Source organism: Aristolochia californica, unplaced genomic scaffold (genome assembly GCF_029961685.1).
Source record: "Aristolochia californica isolate CCGP_79_NKW_82.1479 unplaced genomic scaffold, dmAriCali1.0.hap1 SCAF_10, whole genome shotgun sequence".
Classification (NCBI taxonomy): Eukaryota; Viridiplantae; Streptophyta; class Magnoliopsida; order Piperales; family Aristolochiaceae; genus Aristolochia; species Aristolochia californica.
Genome location: NW_027181771.1, coordinates 34,530,340 through 34,543,847, shown reverse-complemented (window position 1 = coordinate 34,543,847; position 13,508 = coordinate 34,530,340). Strand labels below are relative to the sequence as shown.

Here is a 13,508-nt window from a genome sequence, read left to right as displayed (position 1 = left end):
CATCTCTCCTAACACTCTCTACCCACATCTCTCCTACTTCAGCTGCCCCCCTCCACTTCAACTGCGCCGATGGCAGTCAATATTTCACACCAAACAGCCTATTCGCCTCGAATCTCAATCGCCTCCTCCGTTTTCTTGCCTCCCCTTGTGCATCCACGGGCTTCAGGATTGGCTCGTTCGGAAGTGAGCCAGATGAGGCTTACGGGCTGGTTCTTTGCCGAGGGGATATTACGCCGGAAATGTGTAAAAAATGCATCGACCGCTGTACTCGAGAAATCTCCACACTATGCCCCAGACGAAGAGTTGCGAGCGCTTGGTATGACAAGTGCCGTCTGCGCTACTCGGACCACAATTTTTCCTCCACTGTGGATTACAGTAACAAGTATGTGTCAGGAAGTAATGAGTATATCACAGACCCAGATCGGTTTTATATGAAGCTGGTTCAGATGATGAACGAGCTTGCTTCTGCAGCAGCTTCCGATCCTTCCAGGTTCGCCACCAAAGCAGTTGATGTTAATGGAACCTCCAAGATATTTGGTCTCGTGCAGTGCACTCCGACTCTATCCAGGGGAAACTGCTACAGATGCCTACAGCAACAAATCTCTGAGCTTCGGGTTTGTTGCGACGGGAAGGTCGGTGGTCGAATTCTGGGTGGGGACTGTAACTTGAGGCACGAGCTTTATCAATTTTATGATTCACGAAGAACTTTACCGAGCACAATCTCAGCTCCCTCCAGAACCAAAGGTTCGCCTGAATTGGATTCTTTTATGCAGCAGATCTGCAGATGGATTATTTGAATGTTTGTTTATTTATTCTCTTTTTACCTGGTTATTAAACAATTCGAACAATGAAGCTGTTGGGATTTGGGAAAGCCTATTAGTGGTGAGACTGGAAAGTCTATGTTTGATAAAATATTCACTAGACTTTATTAGGGCATCTCTATGAGGAGACCCAAAGGCATCGTTTGCCCTTCTCCAGTTTGTATCTGCCGATACAAGCAGCAGAGAGCATTCTTGTATAACCGGCGGTAGGGTCAAAGTTACATAAATTTCAATAGTGGTTAAAAGTGGGAAAAATAAGTTCTTGATTTCCTAAATGCAGGATGGAGGATCAAAGCAACCATTCTAGCGGTAACCATCAGCTTATTAACAGCATTTGCTATTATCTGTATGCTGGGTTATGCGTTATACTGGTGGAAGAGACTAGGCAAGGGTGAGTTTCGAGATTTCAGTCCTCTTCACTGAGTATCTTATTCTGAACATGTTCTGTTGTGAGCATGAACCTGATTTCACTGACAAGACTGTTTAAATCTTCATGGTAATGAGAACTAGATTGGTTATCTAAACAGAGAAGAAGCTGAAGAGTACACTGTTTTCGGTTGATGACACGGTGTCTACTATTAGCAGGAATGATTTGGGTTCTGCAAATGGAATTGCAGATAATCAGGCGAATAGTTCAGAACTGCCAGTCATTGATTTGCAAATTATTCAAACGGCTACAAACAACTTTTCTGACGCAAATAAACTCGGACAAGGTGGATTCGGACCTGTTTACAAGGTAAAATGTTATTTTTGTTAGCATAATTGGTATCGATACAAACGATTCGATGAATTGCATTACTAAGATCGCCTCTTGGATGAAAACCTTTCACAGGGAACGCTCCCTGATGGAAAGATAGTTGCAGTCAAGAGGCTGGGGAGGAATTCTGGTCAGGGGATGGAGGAGTTTAAGAATGAAGTCAAATTGATAGTGAAGCTTCAACACAGGAATCTTGTGAGGCTTTGGGGCTGCTGCTTGGAGAAAGATGAGAAGCTACTCGTCTATGAATACATGCCAAATACCAGCTTGGATGCCTTACTCTTTGGTTTGGCTTCTTTCTGAATTTCTGGGATTACATTTATGGTGCGTAAAGGATTCAAACTGTTTGTCTTACTCTCTTTTTTCTTCTTCTTGTTCCTTGAATAGATCCGGCAAAGCGAGGTGAACTAGGTTGGCAAAGACGTCTACACATTATTAATGGAATTGCAAGGGGACTTGTCTATCTCCATGAAGACTCAAGGCTCAGAATCATTCACAGGGACTTGAAAGCTAGTAATGTTTTGTTGGATCATGAAATGAATGCTAAGATATCAGACTTTGGATTAGCTAGGATTTTCGGAGGCGATGAGACTGAAGCTAATACCAGTAGAGTTGTTGGAACTTAGTTAAGTACAAAATGCTTATCCTGCTTTCCCTTCGGTTAAGAGTTGCATATTCAGAATGCCGACCATTTATGACTTAATTCATGTTTAGATTTTTTCTCATTTTGTAATTCGGTGTGCTTTGATTGCCTGAAGTGGATACATGGCTCCTGAGTATGCAATGGCTGGATTGTTTTCTGTTAAGTCAGACGTGTATAGCTTTGGAGTCCTGCTCCTAGAGATCCTAAGTGGGAAGAGGACCTCCAGTTGTTATTTCTCTGGACATCTCTCTGGCCTTCATACTCTTGTATGTTCTCACCACCCCCATTAAGAAACTTTAGATGTTTCCATCTAGTCTAGTACTCCTTGCTGAAAAGTTCTGTATAACCGAAACTCCATTAAATCTCCATTAAATCTGAAAATGGTGCAGGCATGGAGCTTATGGAGCGAAGACAGAGGGCTAGAGCTATTGGATCCTGTTATAGCTGAGAGTTGTTCACCAGTAGAAGCATCGAGATGTATCCACATTGGGCTGTTGTGCGTTCAAGAGGATCCTGCAGACAGACCCACCATGTCAACTGTAGTGCTCATGCTGGGCAGCGAGACCATGAGTCTTCCCAATCCTAGGCAACCTGGCTTCTGCGCAGGAAAAGTTATTCCAGAACCACATCGACTTTCATGGGCGTCTGCAGCATATTCTGTCAACGAAGTAACCATTTCTGATGTCGAACCCAGATAGTGATGAGGGTCTTCGAGGTTCAGCTACTTCGATTGGATGTTCAGGAGAAAGAAAAGATTCTCCACCCAATCACTAGCAAGGATTATTGGCTATTGATCTTGTAACAAAATCTTGTGTTTGTGGCGAACCAGATTTGTTGAATTAGTATATGTAAGAATTATAAATAAATAAAAAATGAATTTCATTGATCTGTCAGCTTCTATTTCAAATTGTTTTTTTTTCTCTTGTTTGAGCAAATTTCAGCCCGTCATTTTAGGAAACTGTCATATGAGGCGGAGGTGGTATGGAAAACCCTGCATCTAAGGATTTTCTAACTCGAAGAACTCCATTTGGAAAACCTCCCTGAAGACCATTGAGCCACAGTTCAAGTCTCATATCCAGTTCTGGTTCTTGAATTTCACTAATAGCATGGATAATGATGGAGTATAAAAAATTATGAAAATATGAGGATAGAAGAGAAGCAGTGGCAAAGGGGGAAGAGGTTTTCTGAGAAGCAGCAGAGAAAGCCTCCGTATATTGATCCCTCTTATAACCTTCTGTCCAAACTGGTTGAACCGGTCTATGCCGAACCCAATCACATAACCGATTCGAAGACCGGGTCGGTTTTTATAATATTGCTTTAAAAGACTCGATCTTCCTCTCCTCCTCTCTCGCCCCGGCTGGCTCTGTAGGTGAGAAGCATTATCCCCATCTTCATTTTCCTAGTTCTAGGGCTTCAGTTCTTTGCACACCTTAGATTTCATCTTTTTTTTTTTTTTTTTCCCTTCGTCTGACTTTTGCAGAAATTTCTTGGATCTGACTGTGGAAGGTTTTTTCAAGGATTTCCTATATTCTTTAGGTATATTTCAGTCTTGATTGTCGAGTGCATGAAATCGATCCGTTGTTTTTATTTATCACTAATCGAGTGCTATCTCGGATTCTTCTCTTGTTATTTTCAGGAGTCAATTGAAGCGGAATGGCTGCGCATAAGGTGGCTCATGCGACTTTGAAAGGAGGGCCGAGTGTGGTTAAGGAGATCGTGATGGGCGCGACTCTGGGTTTATTTGCGGGTGGCTTGTGGAAGATGCATCACTGGAACGAGCAGAGGAAGACCAAGGCCTTTTATGATCTCCTTGAGAAGGGAGAGATTTCTGTGGTTGTTGCTGAAGAATGAACAGTAATATGTTTCTCCCTGTTTCTGTCTATGGGTGAATTGGATACTCTACATATCCTTGCCATTTTGTATTGTTTTTGTTTTCCTAGTTAACTGCTGATGATCAGATTGGATAAATTGTAGTTCGAAACAAATGAAATAAATCCTAATCCGATTGAAACTAGACACGCTTGGGGATGCATTTTTTTTTTTTTTTTTTAAACATAGGGCTTCTTTTCGGTTGTGTTCTCAACGTTTATCGTTTTGCTGATTGCTAGTGATAAGTTTTACTCCCAATCAAATGTTGACGTAAGCTGACTTGTTCTGTGTTTAATTGTGGAAGATTTAACCCCCTTGTTGATGCTTAAATTTCGATATCATTAAACCAATTTACCTGATTTCATTCCTTATATGCCTCTCATCTTGCTAAACCCGCAATACATTACTCACTAGTGTTCCTTCTCATGAGAATGGCCATCCCTTTGAAGATAGTGCATTTTCTTTAGTTTGTGGATAAAGGGTTGATTCTTATCTTCGATCAACTCAACCGAAGGGTTCTCAGATTAAATCATGGATAATTTCTGCTACATTTATCATCTTTTGTTCCACTTCTTTTTACCTTTGGGTGTAGGATCTTTTTCTAATTTGCCTGAGTTGTTCCTTTCCTGCATCTTTTTCTGATTTTTTTCACCATTTTTTCACCTGGCAAGCAAAGAGACTGGTAAATCCTATGGCATCTCCCATTGGTCACTATAATCTGGGCCTTCTAGGAAAAGCAAGTAATTGTAGTTATGAAGGCACATAAAGATTGGATGAGGAAGCTCTGCTCCATTTTCTCTTTTGGGCTGGCAAACTCTCTGAGTTTGCCGTGGGTTGGACCTTTTGGGTTAATGGCCACTTGGGGGGCTTCTAGTTGAGTTTTGCTATCTCCTTGCATGGATTAGTGGCTGCTTTCTCATACTTTTGCCTAACCCCCCTCATTCCACCTAAAAAACAGCACAAACACCACACTCACTCAAATCGATTTTCTTACATCTTTTCTGCTCTTGCTCGTGCAGCCGACCATTTGTCTGCTTCCCTCATGACAAATGGGACTCTGCTACTCTACTTTGTTGTTTGAATATCTACACCTCTCACTCCCTCTTAGTTTTTCATTTATTTTCTTTTATGTTTACATTTGTGTCCTTTATATTCTTAATTGTATTTATTTCTCTACTGCCTTTTCCCTTTGCTCTTTTGTATTCCTGGTGCAGCCCCTTTGTTCTTTCCCTTCCTTTGATCTCTATTTTCCTTGGTTCCAAGTAACATAAATACCATTACCAGACAGAAAGCGTATCTTATATCTACTAATTATATTGTTCTAGTGCATATTGAATGCTATTGAGCTTCCAAAAACTGCAAGCTGGTCAGTGCAGTTCATTGGTGATCTGAAGGACAAACGGGGGTTGGGTTCAGATATTCTCAAACTAGTTCAGTTGTGCAAAGTGGTGTTTTTATTTCTTCAGGAGAAACCTCAAGGTGGGAACAGTATTGAATATTTGTCTGACGAGTGAGAGGTCATCCTTTGGTTAGCTTGGATCTGTGAATTTGCAAATTTGTTCATATTGTGCAACAACTTGTACATGGCTATGGAGTGTAATTTGCCATTGTTATGGAATATTTTCACTTGGAATATCTGTGCAGCAGTTTTAATCGAGTTACATGACTTCTGATTGAAATAGTATCAAGTACTAGCAAGTATGCATGAGAATCATTGAGAAAATAACGTTCTCCCTTGAAACGAGTGAGTGAATTCAGAGATTGCATCAATCCCTTGTGGTTGAAGAGCACATTTTGGTGACATGGTCAGGTACTGTGAGCTACTCAGAGGAGTGGCCTCAGATTTTCAGATCCATTCCTCTTCTTTGAATTTATTGCTATCTTTGTCTCGCTGGTTACTTCCATATGCTGTAGTAGATATACTAGCAAGTGTTTGAGTGTTGGTCTTATGGTGTCTTCTTCGTTGATGTATCAAATTCATTCCAGTAGATTGCGGTCAGATTTGTGTTGGTTTGTTGTGTCCAATGATTTGAAGGACAAAAATTCCTGAACTAAGATTTTCTATTGCATTGAAGGCAAGTTTTTCTGAAACATTTGGATGAGGATTGCTGAATATTTGGGGTATGATTAAAAACCCTTGATGGCCTGGCCCGCTGATTGGCAGGTTCTTTGACTGTTGAAGCTCTCTCTTTTTCTGGTTCAACGAACCTCTCGATCGCGCCAGTATAAAATAACCAGGAATAAACGCAGCTTCCAAGAGAGCAGAAACACACGGTCTACCTCCAAATTTGAATTGAATTATCTGATGCGGACGGGACTGGCTCAGTCGACGAGCTCCACCGGTGACCATCTTTTGCCCGGACTTTTACTAGTCAAAACCAGAAGTCATCCGTGATAGATGCAGTGGGTGCGTAGTCTGGACGAGAGAAGTTTTCAAAAACGATGAATTTTCCACGGCACAAGGAAGAACAATCTTTTGCATTCATCTGGGCACACGTTAAGACAAATCTTCCATGTTTGGCAATTAATACGGCTTTACAAGCTTCTCCGTCTCAAATATCTTCTTCGTTTTTGCGGCTAACGACGTACGATTCTACATCTCCGGCAATGGGACAGCCGGCACGAACATCCGAGTGGTTAAAGTTGGCGCTATCCTCTTGCATCTTCTTCCTCTCCATGGCACTTGTTACTAGAGCACAAGAGGGGCAGATACTCAGACTCTGTCCTACCGAGTGGGATAACTTCACCTCCGGTAGCCAGTATGAATCCAACCTCAATTCCCTCCTCCCTTCTCTCGTCTCCAACGCCGTCATCAACATAGACACCTACTACAACACCAGCGTCGGCGCCGAATCGGACCGCATCTATGGCTACGCACAATGCATGTCGGCGTCCACGGCCAGCGCCTGCCGCTCATGCCTCAACAACTCGATCCCGGATCTCCGCCAACTCTGCCCCAGAGAAAAGCAGGCAACCGTCCGTTACTCCAGCTGCATCATACGCTACTCCGACGAGCGCTTCTTCTCCAAATCCGACAACCGCTCGACGGTATACATCAGGCTCCCGGGTGATGTAAAAAATCGGGAACTTTTTGATAGGCAATTAGGCAACCTGATGAAAAATCTTTCGAACGAGTCTGCTTTTAACTCGTCAAGACTGGCTTGGGGGAGTACAAGTTATAATGAATTCTCAGACTTATATGGCTTGGCCCAGTGTACTAGAGATTTACCGTCTACTGTGTGCTCCGACTGTCTGCTCCAGCTTGTATCGCAGATACCTAGTTGTTGCCAAAACAATACTGGTAGTAGTATTTACTATCCGACTTGTAACATACAGTATCAAACAAGTCCCTTCGATCCCGCCTCTCGACAGCAGCCGCCACCGCCCCCGGCTACGCCTTCCCCTCCTCCAAATCCAGGCTCCGACGGAGACGGTGAGCGCCCCACTTATTTGAACATACTGTTTATGTGTTTTAGAACCGGCGGTTCATTTTGTTATCTTTGTTCATTAAACAGTAAAAATCCTGGGTGGCGGCTGTTTTCTTCTCACTTCTGAGGCTAATGAATGACATATATATGCTTTTGCTGATGCAGGAAAGAATAAGAGGAACACGGTTATTATTGCTGTCGTATGTGCTGTTACTGCAGCAATGGCGGCAGTCGCTACAATTTGGATCTGTTTATCGAGAAAAAAGAAGAAAGGGATGAAGCAATTAGGTCAGTAAACTGCCTATTACTATTTAACTCAATCTTTTGTCTCCTTTTAATTCGTCGGAGTTCCATTATTAGTTAGTTATTACTGGTAGGTCTAATCCAGAAGAACCGAGCAAGTTTGTTCTTCTGCTCTGCTATTGCTTCTATAATAAGGTGAAACCTGAAAAATGGTCAGGTTTAATTGCCCGTTTAATCGAAGATAATGTTACCGGCACCTTTCTCGCCGGCGAAGAAGGCTGCCTGCCCTGCCCTTGTTTGCTGCTAGGGCTCACACAGAAAACCAATCTGACCCATTTAATTTGATTTTTAGGTAATGGCTTAATTTCGCCTTCAGTTGATGGTGATGAAGACGAAATGCAGAGCACAGAATCGCTATTGTTTGACTTGGCTACACTCAGAGCTGCAACAGACAACTTCTCTGATAGAAACAAACTTGGGCAAGGGGGTTTTGGACCGGTTTACAAGGTACCTTTCATCTGGTCAATGGGACAAACTCCTGTTTATTAAGCCCTTTCGTGAAACTAATTGATGAAGGGTGCCATTTATTCATTATTCCACTATAATAAGCCCCAAACTCTATGTTCTTCAACAGGGAAAGCTACCAAACGGACAGGAAATAGCAGTGAAGAGGCTCCTGACGAGTTCAAGCCAAGGAATAAAGGAGCTCAGGAATGAAGTTGTTCTGCTCGCTAAGCTTCAGCATAGAAATCTTGTAAGATTGTTGGGCTGCTGCACTGAAGAACATGAGAAGCTTCTGGTTTATGAATACGTCCTCAACGCTAGCCTGGACAAATTTCTTTTTGGTCTGTCCTCTCCTGTAGTTACTGCTACTTCATAATCTGTAGTTTCGTGAGTTTAGTCATGGGATGATTTTAACAGAGATTTTGATCGGACTAGTGACTTGAATTCATTAACTGCAGATCCCAAAAGTCGCGCACAACTAAACTGGGAAACACGATACAAGATCATTGTAGGGATTGCCAGAGGCCTTCTTTATCTCCATGAGGATTCAAGGCTCCGGATCATTCATCGAGACTTGAAGGCTGGCAATATCTTACTGGATCAAAGCAAGAACCCAAAAATTTCAGACTTTGGTCTGGCAAAGCTGTTTGGCGGAGACCAAACACAAGCTGATGCAAGTCAAATTGCTGGAACGTAGTAAGTTGCTTTTGTGTTTGTGGGTATTCCCTTTCTATTTCCATTAAAATTTATGTTAATATTTGCACTTGAGGGGAGCTCTTGTCACTTAGTGATTGTTAATATCTGAAGTTGTTATTGGATACATTTTGACCAACCTTAACTTCACTTAAATTTGTACTATTTTAATGCAGTGGATATATGGCACCTGAGTATGCCATACAGGGGCATTACTCTACTAAATCTGATGTTTATAGCTTCGGTGTCTTAGTTTTGGAGATTGTAACTGGCCGAAAGAACACTGGCTTTACTGAATCAGAATCCGCTCTGAACCTTTTAACCTATGTAAGTTTGAAGGAAAGTCATGGTTTCTTAACAAGTTTTTCTATCTGATTCATATATTAAGAACGCTGGTATGGTTTGTGACAGATATGGAGACATTGGAATGAAGGAACAGTTTTGGAAGTGAGGGATCAGAGCCTAGGTGAAGACTACCATAGAAATGAGGTGTTAAGGTGTATTCACTTGGGACTGCTCTCAGTGCAGGAAGATCCCTCAGAAAGACCCTTCATGTCTACTGTTGTTCTCATGCTCAGTAGCCAATCGATAACGTTGCCAGTTCCTTCTCCACCAGCATTTTGTCTGGGGATAAGTAGGATGAGCAGGGGTAGTCTCTCAGGAAACTCTGGCGTGCCTTCAGCTGCATCCTCTAGAACTGCTCAAAGTTCCATCAATGAAATGTCTGTTTCCGAATTTTACCCTCGCTGATGGTTCAGTGTCATTAATCAAGAGCTAGTTAATAAAGCTTTGGATGCTGCTGCATTTGTTTATTGTTCGTTCTTGTTTCGTTGGGAAGATGATGCAGTGGCAAACAGAGGCTGTACACCATCCTGCATTTTTTTTTCTTTCTATCTTGAATAACAAAACCTGTATCTACTGTTTAGTGAACTTCGAAATCTACATTTATCAATTGATTTTTTTTTTAAATCAGGAGTGAAATAAGGTAAATGTGCTTCCAAGGGAATTCTCAATCAAAGTATATTCTCTGGACTCTCCTATAATCTTCTGAAGCCTCTCACAGGGAGGTGCCCCCCTCTTTTTCTTGCATCACTCTGGCGATAGGATCTATATTTTTATTTTCCTGGTGATGGTTGATCCAATACGAAAAACCAGCAAAATGACTAACAATTTCGGAAACTTTTTTTCCAGCTAATAAACTCAAGATCTTTGTATCCACTAATCCATGTGGGACTATTTCTTAACAAAGAATAAAGAAAAGAAAGGGATGGCTAAGGAGATGGAGAGAGCGAGAAGGAGAGAGGGTTTTAGAGAAAAGTGTCAAGACGAATTTGAGAGAGAAGAGGGGAGAGTTAATGATCTACCCATTCCTTTGAGTCTCTATTTTTAGTTTACGAAGGAATGTTATAATGATTAGGCTATAAACTCTCTTTATTGTGATCTGCACTATATTCTCTTTGATATTTACACAGCAATTTAAAGCTCAAATCTTTGAACACTGGAGACATAAAATATGTGTAGCTATGAACAGTTCCAAACTTCTAGCAGGTTTGATAGTTTGATACCTTCTCTTGTGAGTAGGCTCAAGAATCTCTTGCAACAAGAGGGTCGTAGTCATAATCCTCTCCGGCCTTCACAAACCTACCTTTCACTCTCTTTCTGTTATCTGCTCTGACCTTGCGAGAAGCATATCGAATTTGCTTACCAAACCTATGAATCATAGATGAAACCATTGAGTTTAACATAAAAAATTGCCTGAACCATAGTTTTTAAGAAAAAATTGTTCGAAGTTACTTACGTTCTCGTTTTCTTTTTCTCGTTATATCTCATCTTCGCTTTGTCCCTCGCCTGTGGGCAAGAATTTCCCGAGTTTGGATCCCACGACGACTCACCAGTGATAAAGATTGGCGATACTCCACAATCTTGAGAGTCTGCAGCACTACTCTCACCGGTGAGATTGGACATACTGGAATGGACTTGACCTGTAGGATAATAACTCATGTTCACGGTTCTGTTGTTATTGGAATTCATTACCGTCCGATCCATTTCGCCGGTGACAGCTTGTGCTGAACCAGTGCTGCCCACAACATGAGAAGATTGGAGAGAAAAGCAGCCTTGTTGGCCCGAAGAGGTTGCCTGAGGAAAAACGGCAGTAACATGAGAATTTAGTTCAGTGAAACTTAGAACAAGTATGCTACTTCGTTTTCAGCAAGGGTGGATCTTTCAATACACTTAATCAAAGATCTGAAGCACCCCTCACCAAGAAAAAGAAGTCTCTCAGTTATCACTGAAGGAGGATTTTGAGCGATGTGAACAAAAAGAGAAATTGATGAAGAAAATCATGATTTGGAGGAAACCTCTAAAGAAGGGTCATTTGGACCGTTTGAATCTGAGATTTTCTTCTTCATAAATAAACCCTCCATTCTTGAATCCTCAAAAAGGTAGTTTGATTGACTTGGTGAGCAGCCAAACATATGGTCTGTATTTCCACAATCCAAGGGAACAGAACCCATATTGAAGCCATCACAGAGATCATCGTCCTCACGAACTCCAACTTCCGCGAAAGGAGGACAACCAAGATGCTGCAAGTACCAATTAATGAATCTTTTATCCACAAACAACATAAAAACAACAAAATGAGAAGATAGTAACAAATTATAGATTAAGTTTTGTAAGATGGAATTTTTAGGAAAATGACGCAAGATTTCATGAACATGTGTATCCAAAAGAACAGAGCATCTGAAAACCATTACTTTTCAAACACAAACGAGCGTTTAACAAAGGTGGAAAGACAACAACCGCAATCTAAATTAAGAACCTCCCAAAGAAAATTCCTAAGCAAATTCTTCCACAAGAAGGTACAAATAAAATTCGATATGACAGGATCTCGCCATGATTGAAGAAAGACTGAACTCGTATCGTCAAGCCTCAATAAAAGGAGTCAAATTTTCAAATCCTGGAAACATTGGACAGTAAATTCATTTTTCGTACTAGATCGAGCAAAGAAAGTTACCTTGGGTTCGCTGGAATCCTTTTGATTATAAATCTGTTGATTCCCATCATAAGGTACTGCATTAGAGTTTGGCGTCACAGAAGAGGTACCCTTCCAAGATTCCAATCTTCCACCATCCCCCAAGTCGCTAAACCTTCCATTGCCCTCTTCCCAATAAATGCCATTAACACCGCCATTCATATTCGTATTCATCCTAAAGGGATCCATCCTGGAATCCGTCCCGCCAAAAGATGAAATATCGGGGAGGCGATTCCCGAGCAGAGAGAGCTCATCAAAAGAAGGACAACCGGAGTAACAGTTCACCTGTTCCCTCCGGTGTCCCAAGACCCGGCATCCATTGCCATTCAAATCACAGCTCTGACATAGATAGATCTTTTCATCTACACACCGTAGAATTGCCGGGCGAGACCCACAACGATCACATATAAGCGCTCTCGTATGGCGCCGCGAGATGACATTAGCAGAGTGGATATAGCTGTCGCACGTGACACAGAGACGGGCTATATCTGCTGGACAGTAGACTACTGATCGGTGAACTCCACAAAAATCACATAAAGCATCCATTTTCTATTCAACCCGAAGATCTCTTCGATCTTCAACAATTCACGGCCACGGTCCGACAATTCCTTCTTCCTGTATGAGTTTACGTTTCATCTGTTCGAAGTTCGAAATCCTCAAACAGAAACCAATTAAAGCAACAAAAAAAAACAACAACACTCAACCAAGAAATTTGACTCGACAAAGGAAATTCAAAAGCAAACATAACCAAACTAGCTTTTATTTTCTCCGGTTGCTTCTGAATTTCGGATCTGCAAGTGTTGTGAGAAAAGAAAATCAGTAGTTACGGATCGTCCAAGCAGACAAATTTGAGATTAGCAATTATACAGGCAAGCAATGCCGCGATGCAAGAACCGAAGAGAGGACGGAGAAAAGAAGCCAAATAAATCATGTTCATGAAAAAAGCAGTTTCAGAGAGAGAGAGAGAGAGAAATGAAGAACGAAGCGTCGGAATATAATCCAAATGACAATCCCTCCATCATTCTGTTGGCAGTGGCTCTCAATAAGCTACTTACAATCATAAAACAAAAAATCATTGTCTTTTCTTTCTAGCTTCTGCAAACGGGAAACTCAACTGCGAGAGCCGTCGGGCTTGACTGCTCCTCGCAGAGGTCGGCGAGACAGTGACGTGGCTTACCTCGGACTCTACTCGCTCTCGTGTGCTGTCAAAAGCGTGGTTACTTTTTCGCCAAATCTAAAGAGCAAATGGGACTCGCCGGGAGGTTTACAAACTTGCCGTCGCTCTCCGTCCCCATTCGCCACTTCAGAGGCGAGTATCTGGTGACGCGGCAGTCTACCTCAACCCGCCATTAGGATGCTTTACGCCACGTGTAAGGCGTCAGCAAGAAAGGCGGCATTCAGAACGAAAACTGGCCACAAGAATTCGAGTGACAACATAACGACACGTGTCACATTGGACTGAGCTTTCGCCGCAGTGCCAACTGTCAGCTAGAGATTCTCACTAATTAAACATAGTTAA

The 13,508-nt window shown here is 41.9% G+C and overlaps 4 protein-coding genes across 5 annotated transcripts; 3 read left to right on the top strand and 1 right to left on the bottom strand.

The window, feature by feature from the left end:
* Positions 1-144: 144 nt before the first annotated feature.
* On the top strand, positions 145-3,114 carry LOC137938189 (cysteine-rich receptor-like protein kinase 10). Of its 2 annotated transcripts, none has more exons than XM_068783190.1 (7): positions 145-744; positions 1,102-1,212; positions 1,439-1,557; positions 1,654-1,864; positions 1,966-2,203; positions 2,337-2,487; positions 2,611-3,114. In XM_068783190.1, exons 1-7 carry the CDS (start codon positions 240-242, stop codon positions 2,917-2,919), a joined length of 1,644 nt encoding a protein of 547 aa, XP_068639291.1. In that variant the 5' UTR covers positions 145-239; the 3' UTR covers positions 2,920-3,114. The 2 variants fall into 2 exon arrangements, with proteins under 2 accessions (XP_068639291.1, XP_068639286.1); XM_068783185.1 differs by having other exon boundaries at positions 1,349-1,557.
* A 450-nt stretch (positions 3,115-3,564) lies between these two features.
* On the top strand, positions 3,565-4,235 carry LOC137938232 (probable cytochrome c oxidase subunit 5C-3). Its single transcript, XM_068783228.1, has 3 exons — positions 3,565-3,590; positions 3,702-3,757; positions 3,858-4,235. The coding sequence occupies exon 3, from the start codon at positions 3,875-3,877 to the stop codon at positions 4,070-4,072; it is 198 nt and encodes a 65-aa protein (XP_068639329.1). The 5' UTR covers positions 3,565-3,590; positions 3,702-3,757; positions 3,858-3,874; the 3' UTR covers positions 4,073-4,235.
* A 1,682-nt stretch (positions 4,236-5,917) lies between these two features.
* LOC137938153 (cysteine-rich receptor-like protein kinase 25) lies at positions 5,918-9,951 on the top strand. Its single transcript, XM_068783146.1, has 7 exons — positions 5,918-7,523; positions 7,684-7,806; positions 8,114-8,268; positions 8,396-8,606; positions 8,724-8,961; positions 9,135-9,285; positions 9,370-9,951. The coding sequence occupies exons 1-7, from the start codon at positions 6,533-6,535 to the stop codon at positions 9,706-9,708; spliced, it is 2,208 nt and encodes a 735-aa protein (XP_068639247.1). The 5' UTR covers positions 5,918-6,532; the 3' UTR covers positions 9,709-9,951.
* Positions 9,952-10,408: 457 nt separating this feature from the next.
* LOC137942786 (zinc finger protein CONSTANS-LIKE 12-like) lies at positions 10,409-12,535 on the bottom strand. The gene is made up of 4 exons (XM_068788525.1): positions 11,972-12,535; positions 11,316-11,540; positions 10,757-11,094; positions 10,409-10,668 (listed from the first exon to the last, which is right to left on the bottom strand). The coding sequence occupies exons 1-4, from the start codon at positions 12,533-12,535 to the stop codon at positions 10,542-10,544; spliced, it is 1,254 nt and encodes a 417-aa protein (XP_068644626.1). The 3' UTR covers positions 10,409-10,541.
* Between the last annotated feature and the right edge of the window lie 973 nt (positions 12,536-13,508).

Bases quoted from the DNA above. Each gene is read 5' to 3' on its own strand.
- LOC137938189 (XM_068783185.1), top strand. From the start codon at position 240: ATGTGTAAAAAATGCATCGACCGCTGTACTCGAGAAATCTCCACACTA. The intron at 745-1,101 runs GTTCGCCTGAAT...TCCTAAATGCAG, and splicing joins AGCTCCCTCCAGAACCAAAG to GATGGAGGATCAAAGCAACC. The intron at 1,865-1,965 runs GTTTGGCTTCTT...TTCCTTGAATAG, and splicing joins CTTGGATGCCTTACTCTTTG to ATCCGGCAAAGCGAGGTGAA.
- LOC137938232 (XM_068783228.1), top strand. From the start codon at position 3,875: ATGGCTGCGCATAAGGTGGCTCATGCGACTTTGAAAGGAGGGCCGAGT.
- LOC137938153 (XM_068783146.1), top strand. From the start codon at position 6,533: ATGAATTTTCCACGGCACAAGGAAGAACAATCTTTTGCATTCATCTGG. The intron at 7,807-8,113 runs GTCAGTAAACTG...TTTGATTTTTAG, and splicing joins GAAAGGGATGAAGCAATTAG to GTAATGGCTTAATTTCGCCT. The intron at 8,607-8,723 runs GTCTGTCCTCTC...CATTAACTGCAG, and splicing joins CCTGGACAAATTTCTTTTTG to ATCCCAAAAGTCGCGCACAA.
- LOC137942786 (XM_068788525.1), bottom strand. From the start codon at position 12,535: ATGGATGCTTTATGTGATTTTTGTGGAGTTCACCGATCAGTAGTCTAC. The intron at 11,095-11,315 runs GTTTCCTCCAAA...GTTTTTCCTCAG, and splicing joins CAAATGACCCTTCTTTAGAG to GCAACCTCTTCGGGCCAACA. The intron at 10,669-10,756 runs GTAAGTAACTTC...TATGATTCATAG, and splicing joins GAGAAAAAGAAAACGAGAAC to GTTTGGTAAGCAAATTCGAT.